The 6,972-nt window shown below is 44.5% G+C and overlaps 1 protein-coding gene across 2 annotated transcripts; it reads left to right on the top strand.

Annotated features, from left to right (window-relative positions):
* The first annotated feature begins 408 nt into the window (after positions 1 to 408).
* LOC123045766 (DNA-binding protein MNB1B) lies at positions 409 to 3,545 on the top strand. 2 transcript variants are annotated; one of them, XR_006421581.1, is made up of 8 exons: positions 409 to 660; positions 727 to 804; positions 887 to 1,027; positions 1,115 to 1,172; positions 1,263 to 1,307; positions 1,390 to 1,461; positions 1,682 to 1,784; positions 3,193 to 3,545. XR_006421581.1 is itself a non-coding variant. In XM_044468941.1 (8 exons), exons 1-7 carry the CDS (start codon positions 599 to 601, stop codon positions 1,750 to 1,752), a joined length of 510 nt encoding a protein of 169 aa, XP_044324876.1. In that variant the 5' UTR covers positions 409 to 598; the 3' UTR covers positions 1,753 to 1,784; positions 3,193 to 3,545. The 2 variants fall into 2 exon arrangements, 1 of the variants encoding a protein (XP_044324876.1); XM_044468941.1 differs by having other exon boundaries at positions 1,699 to 1,784.
* Positions 3,546 to 6,972: the final 3,427 nt, after the last annotated feature.

Below are 6,972 nucleotides of genomic sequence, written 5' to 3'. Positions count from 1 at the left end.
TAAGGATGGCAGTGTGAAGAAGGAGCAGGACGACGGTGGCGACTACAGCGCCTTCGGCGCGCTCTTCGGCCTGTAGGAGGCGCGTTAGTTCTAGTTTATGTTTTTTAAGTTTTTAAATTATGTTTATGAATGAAATCGCCTAGTTTGGCCGAATATGTGTCGTGTTTGGCCGAAATTTTGACCGAGTTTATTTTTCAAATAACGGCGCCTGGGGTGGGTCGGGACGGCGGTTGGGAAACTGACCGCATCTATGCTGATATTTTCATCGGCGCGTCCCCAAGCGGCGCTATTTCAAGCTTTATAATGGTTAGCTAAACACCTGTAGAAAGTGCAGGTCGTCAGTTCGATTCTCCGCTGTTCCGCAATTTTCTGAATAGTTTTTGCGCTTTTTGTTAGCATTTTTGCGCTGTGCCCCTTCGTGGGCCGGCCCACCTCGCGCTGTAGCGAGCGCCGCGTCTCTTAATCGGCGCCTGCAGGAGCTCCCCTCTTTTATGCCCTAGGTGCAGCTCTCCTCGTTTCCTTTCCCCGGAACTCCTCAATTCGGGCGCTCGATTCGATTCCTGGCTCGCCTCGGGCCGATCTCACCTGTTGTTCAGACATGACTGCTTGCAAGCAGACCACATCCATGGGCGCTGCCGCCAGGGACGAGGCCGATAGCAAGTAAGAATCAAAACTGAATCTTTGCTGCATCGAGCCGCCGATCTATAACCTTGGATTCCTACGCAGGTCGGCAGCGAAGAGAGATGGAGCGGAGGAGCGGAAGTCCTCGACCAAGTGCAGGAAGGGGAAGAAAGCCAAGGGCAAGTAAGAATCCAATCGATTTGTGTGATCCAATAGAGGTTAATTTTGGTGCATCGACCCATGTCCTTTTCGATGTTCCACGCAGGTTGGCGGTGAAGAGCAATGGTGCGGAGAAGCCCAAGACCCATGACCTTTCCGATGTTACACGCGGGTTGGCGGTGATGAGCATTGCAATGGAGAAGTCGTTGGATGAAGAGCTCGCCCAGCTCGCCCTGTTCACCTACCAGTGAGATTTGATCCTCCACACGTTTACAGATTGTTGTTCTGTTTCTTGCTTTTCTGGACGGTGCTGATTTGACCATTATTTTGTAAGGAACATCTTCTGGATGGACAACTTCAAAGGCGTCTATGACAAGCCGTCCGTAGATGCTGTCAGTTCGATCCTTCAATGCCTCGTTACCGATTTGTTTCCATTGTTTTGTGGATGAATCGATAATTTGTTTCTCGTGGATAACTTTCAGATTAAAAGGAAAGCTGCTGAAAACTGGAAATTCTTTAGCGATTCGGTAAGAGAGCTTCTAATCTTCTGTAACTTTTGCCGTGCTGATTATCGTTGATGATACATACATGGATGGATCTGTGTTGCAGGACAAAGCCCCTTATGTAGCCATTGCACGTGTGAACAGAATACTCATTGCTGAGGCAAACGAGTTCAAGAAGGTTGAGACAAAGACCTAGCGGTTTTACCTATTTTTAGATGACTTTACCCTGCTAAGCTAAGCATCCTCTGCAGATATAATAATGCTCTTTCATCACATATATTATTTCCAACAACAATAGATAATCTCATCTACTTTACCTTTCATTGAAAGGATAATTAAACTGTTTGTGTTTGCACATTTAATTTTCTTTCTTGTTGATCCAGCTTAATTTTTTATAGATTCCTTTCCCTTATAGACACTGAAGTTGACGCTCGCGATGACGGACAAGATGATGAATCTGAAAATGTGAACAGACAAGATCTTTAAGATGTGTTTGAATAGGTGAGTTGCATTTTTCTTTTTGCTATCTGTGTATCTTTTTGATTGGTTACTCAATTAGCAGGTAATGCATGTTCTCTTGTTTTGTTTTGTTTTCTATAAGGTGTCTGTTGTATGGATTTGATTAATTTCTGAACTAGCTAGTTATTAGATTTATAGATATGGCTATGAGTTAGATACCATAAGCTCCTGCTTTCTACTCTCCGAGCCTCTCATGTGCGTGTTAGTACAAAGTCAGGCCCACATTACTAGATTATCTTGAAAGTTCAGTATTACCTGTGGAGGCACCGATGGTATCATATGTTCCAAAAACAGGAGAACATGATTCTCAGCAATAGAAGTAGAATGAGTGCTGACACAATAACTTAGTTCTATTCTTGTTCATTAAATGTTTCTATTGTTGGTTTTATCTAGTAACAGGCTGAAATAATTCAGCTTTTGATTGGATAAACGTTTTTTATAATTTCCACAATGAGTTACTCCTTCCGTTCCTAAATATAAGGCTTTTTAGAGATTCTAATATGGACTGCATATGGAGCAAAATGAGTGAATCTACACTCTAAAATATGTCCATATACATATATTGAAATCTCTAAAAAAGCTTATATTTAGGAACGGAGGGAGTAGATACCATAGCTCCTGATTTTAGTCTGTGAGCCTAATTCTCACTTGACTTGAATATTAACCTGAAGCCTGGGATTATATGTAGCCAAAAACATGTGAACATGATTGTCAACAAAAGAAGTTGATCTTGTACCAGCATAAATAAGCTGATATTGTTCGTTCAGTGTCTATTGTTTTTGTTCAGTAATGGCGTAATGCTGAAACGATTCAGCTTTGGGTAAATTCTTTATATAATTTTCACAATTTTCAAGTTAACTTGTGCTGTTCTCATGCAAAAATTGATATAACTTCGTCAGCTTTTCCATGCATGTGCAGTAGAAGTTTGTTTTTATTATTTCCACATTGGTTTATGTTGGTGCAATACCATTGAGCAGTGTCTAGCTTATGTGAGCATCATGCCATGGTTTATAGGTGGCATGCTATTGGAATCGGCTTTGTTTTGGCCTTGTAGTTGGCAAGGAAGAGGGAATTAAACTTAGTGGTGATTAATTTTTTGTGTTTCTGTTCTGTAGAAGAAAACAGTGCTCTTTTGCTATTGCGTGCATCTTGTATCGAAAATATCATCCTTTGAACATCACCACACATGACTGATATAGCAGTTTCATCTGCTTTTGGCATGTATTTGTTGCTAACTGCCATGTGCATATGAGAAAGTCAAACTCTTTAAAAATGTAACTGAATCTTTACGAGTTAGAAACTTTTTATATGTTAGAGCAGAATTATTTACGTGTGAGAACCTGAGTATGGAACATGATGCCAGGCTCAACGCAAATTTGTTTGCTTGCAGAAATGTCTTGTTAGATGGCAGAATTACTGCAACCAACTCCACAAAACCTGATTCTGTCTGAGCGGCACTTGGAGGGTTGAGATGCAAGTGCAGTTCAAGCTTCCCATATGGACAATACTAGTTTAAAATACGTTTGTGCTCCTGGCTTTAGATGTTGAAGTCTTTTGCATATTGTTATGTTTGGTTAGTAAATTTGAATGGCCGTTAAGTTATTTCACTACTAAGCCCTGTGATGACATTGTGAGAATGCAAGGGGCTGACCCCTACCAAGAGGGGGCATGTTGTATTATGTACTACTAACCTCGTGAGATGTACATTGCAGTATTTAACTATGGAAATAGTAATTCAGAACTCGCTGAAGCTCCCCAACATTTCTGCTTTTTTTGATAAACAGCTCTGCTTGCTTTTTTTTAGGTATTTTGAGGGGATTTTTTTAGGTGCGTGAAATCCAATTGACCATGTGTGGCCGTCATGGGCTATAGTGTTACGCCGGCCCAGATCTTCTAATCCAGAATGTGCAGTGTAAGTGTCCCGACAAGTAAAAAACAAACGCTTGCTAGCGGCCCCCCCTAGGGTTTTCTACTCCGGCGACTCTACGTCGCCGTTGTGGTCTTCCTGTACTCCCATCGCCTGACCTGGTCTCCCCTCCCCCTCCGTTGGGAACGGCGTGCTGGGGTTAGGGTTTTGGATCGACAATGATGGCGGCTTCCTCGTCCTCCGGAGTTAGGGAGCAGAAGGAAGGGAAAAACCACAGTCGATTTGGAGATGGCGATGAAGAATATGAAGCTCGAGGAATCTGAACTAGACGATGTGATCGTCGGGGATGAGCAAATCTCCCAATTTGCTAAAGAGGCCCGCTGGCTTGCGGTTGCTAAGGTCAACACTAAGAAACCCTTTAGTGCGGAATCTTTCAAGGCCATGATGAAGTTCATCTGGCGTCTGGCTTATGATCCTGAGATCCGCGAGGCCGATGACAACCTCTTCGTCATTCAAATGTTTTGTTTTGGTGATTGGAATAGTGTTATGCACCAAGGTCCTTGGATCTTCAGAGGTCTCATGGTGATCATCGAGGAATAAGATGGAAGAGGTAAACCGAATGCGGTCGAGCTTGATCGTGTGCACGTGTGGGCACAGATCCATGACACCACAGAGCTTTATCGTAAGGAGCCTATCCTGGATCAGCTAACACGGAGAATCGGTCAGGTTAAGACTGTTGAGATGAATCCTTCCAAGGTGTTTGAGGGCAACTGTGTGCGTGCGCGTGCAAAGATTAAGGTTGCTGAACCTCTGGTTCGTTTTACTCCTCTGAACATAGAAGGAGAAGAAAGGTTACTTCTTCCAGTTAAATACGAGAAAATCGCATACTTCTGTGAGGTCCACGGTATTATGGGACATATTCTAGAGGAGTGCGGCAATGGCATCCATGATACTGCTGAAGGCCCCTTGAAAGCTGACCCAGTGGAGAAGAAAGATGACTAGCTGCAGCTGCCGGGACAATCAGAACCATCAGCAAGGAAAAAGCTTGATCTCTCTGATGATGCACCTGCTACGGACATGGAAGAGAAACAGGGGGACGTGCATGCACAGGTTATGCCAGAACAAGTCGCTGAGCAGGGGAACACAGGCTCGGTTCCGCCTCCACCCCCTGCATACCTCACACCTGGTGCGAGGAAGAAACCAAAGAAGGGGACGTCACCGAAGAAAACGACAAACTCACAGAGCGAGTTGGCAGGCTCCCACAAGGAGCGCCGCCGGGCTCAATGAGTATCTTCTATTGAAACTGTCGCGGGGCGGACAAACCCGAGACGGTTCGAGAGCTTCGTGGCTTCGCGAGGCAGTTTGCTCCGACGGTGTTTTGCATAGTAGAAACTCAGCTGTCAAAAGTTCGAGTAGAAAGCTTAGCAAGTACACTAGGCTATGATAATTCTTACGCTGTTAGTAGCTCTGGTATAATGCAATAAAGTTAGAAACTTTTGGTTACTCTGACTATCACATTGATGCTCTTGTCACATTCCCGGGTGAGATGCAGTGGAGGTTGACAGTCGTTTATCAAGAAGCCAAGGTCAGAGATAGAGGAAGGACATGGGACCTGTTACGCTCTCTATCTTCGGAGAGTGATCAACTATGGATATGTATTGGGGATTTTAATGAAGTCTTGAGGCTAGATGAGCACGACGGTGCCAGCCATCGCAGTATGACACAGGTGCTTGGTTTTCGGGAAGCTATTGATGTTTGCGGGCTGACGGACCTAGGCTTCTTGAGACCGAAGTGGACTTTTGAGAAGAGAGTTATAGGAGGCACATATACAAGAGCATGTCTTGATAGAGCATTAGCATGCGGTGAGTGATGCAACCTACATCCGCAAGCTGAACTCATACACAAAGTGGCAGCCACATCCGATCATAGTCTGATACTCTTGTGCAACAGGGCCATCACAAACCGTTCAGATATGAACTCATGTGGGAGTCCCATGAAGGCTTTCAGGAGGAAATACGACATCACTGGCAGGGACCTGGCGCAACTATTGTTGCAGGTCTGCGTGCGAAAATTAATGCTCTTTCAAAGGGCCTTACACGATGGGACAAATCCACATTTGGTAATGTCAAGGCCGAGATTAAGCGGCTGAACTTGGAGCTGGAAGGGCTTCAGGCTGATCCTGGCAGGACAGAACTGACTCGAATAGAAGTAAAAATAAAGGATCGTCTGGTCGAGTTGTATCATAGGGAAGAAGTGATGTGGCAGCAGAGGGCACACATAACCTGGCTGGCGGCAGGAGACAAAAACACCAATTTTTTCACTTGCGCGCGAGCAGACGGCGTCTGAAGAACAAAATAAAAACCCTTCTAAGGAAAGATGGCACCACAACAGCGGACGCAGATGAGATGGAGAGTATGGCTACGGCGTTTTATTGTGGCCTTTCCACTTCAGAGGGTACATCAAACATGGACAGGGTTATCGATGTTGTTCCTTGTAGGGTGACTGATGAGATGAATCAAAAGCTGACTTCGGCATATATTAAGGAGGAAGTGAAGACGACACTCTTTCAAATGGCTCCTACTAAGGCGCCAGGGTGAGATGGTTACCCCGCGCGATGGTTACCCCGCACACTTCTTTCAAAGGCACTGTGACATGTGCGCAGACGAGATTACTTTGATTATCTTAAAAATCCTAAGAGGCGAAGAAGAAGTGGATGAGTTGAACGATACAATTCTGGTCCTTATCCCTAAGGTAACGAACCCAACTCTTCTGACATAGTTCCGCCCTATAAGCCTTTGTAATGTGCTCTATAAGATTGCTTCTAAGGTTTTTGCACATAGATTAAAAATCTTCCTTCCGGAGATCATATCCGAGGAGCAGTCGGCCTTTGTTGGGGGGAGGCTCAGTACTGATAACATCATATCGGCCTACGAGTGCCTCCATTTTATGAAACATGATAAGTCAAAGAAGAATGGTTTCTGTGCTTTGAAACTCGATAGGATGAAGGCTTATGATCGCCTGGAGTGGGAATATTTGCGTGCTATAATGACCAAATTGGGTTTTGCACCAGTTGGGTTAATACAATAATGAGGATGGTGAGCTCAGTTAAGTTCTTAGTTTTGTTTAATGGCAAGAAACTGGAGCAATTCACACCTACAAGGGGAATTCGGTAGGGGGATCCGATATCACCTTACCTATTCTTGTTGGAAGTAGAGGGCCTTCCGTGCCTCCTTAAAAGTCAGAATGAGTCATCGCCAATCAACAGAATCAAAGTGGCAGAAACGGCTCCGCCAGTAAGCCATT

Source organism: Triticum aestivum, chromosome 2B (assembly GCF_018294505.1).
Source record: "Triticum aestivum cultivar Chinese Spring chromosome 2B, IWGSC CS RefSeq v2.1, whole genome shotgun sequence".
Classification (NCBI taxonomy): Eukaryota; Viridiplantae; Streptophyta; class Magnoliopsida; order Poales; family Poaceae; genus Triticum; species Triticum aestivum.
This window is presented reverse-complemented; position numbering and strand designations above follow the sequence as displayed.

Excerpts from the sequence above, each read along its gene's own strand:
- LOC123045766 (XM_044468941.1), top strand. The coding sequence starts at position 599 with ATGACTGCTTGCAAGCAGACCACATCCATGGGCGCTGCCGCCAGGGAC. Across the intron at positions 805-886 it reads GGGAAGAAAGCCAAGGGCAA|GTTGGCGGTGAAGAGCAATG; the intron begins GTAAGAATCCAA and ends TGTTCCACGCAG. Across the intron at positions 1,308-1,389 it reads GGAAATTCTTTAGCGATTCG|GACAAAGCCCCTTATGTAGC; the intron begins GTAAGAGAGCTT and ends TCTGTGTTGCAG.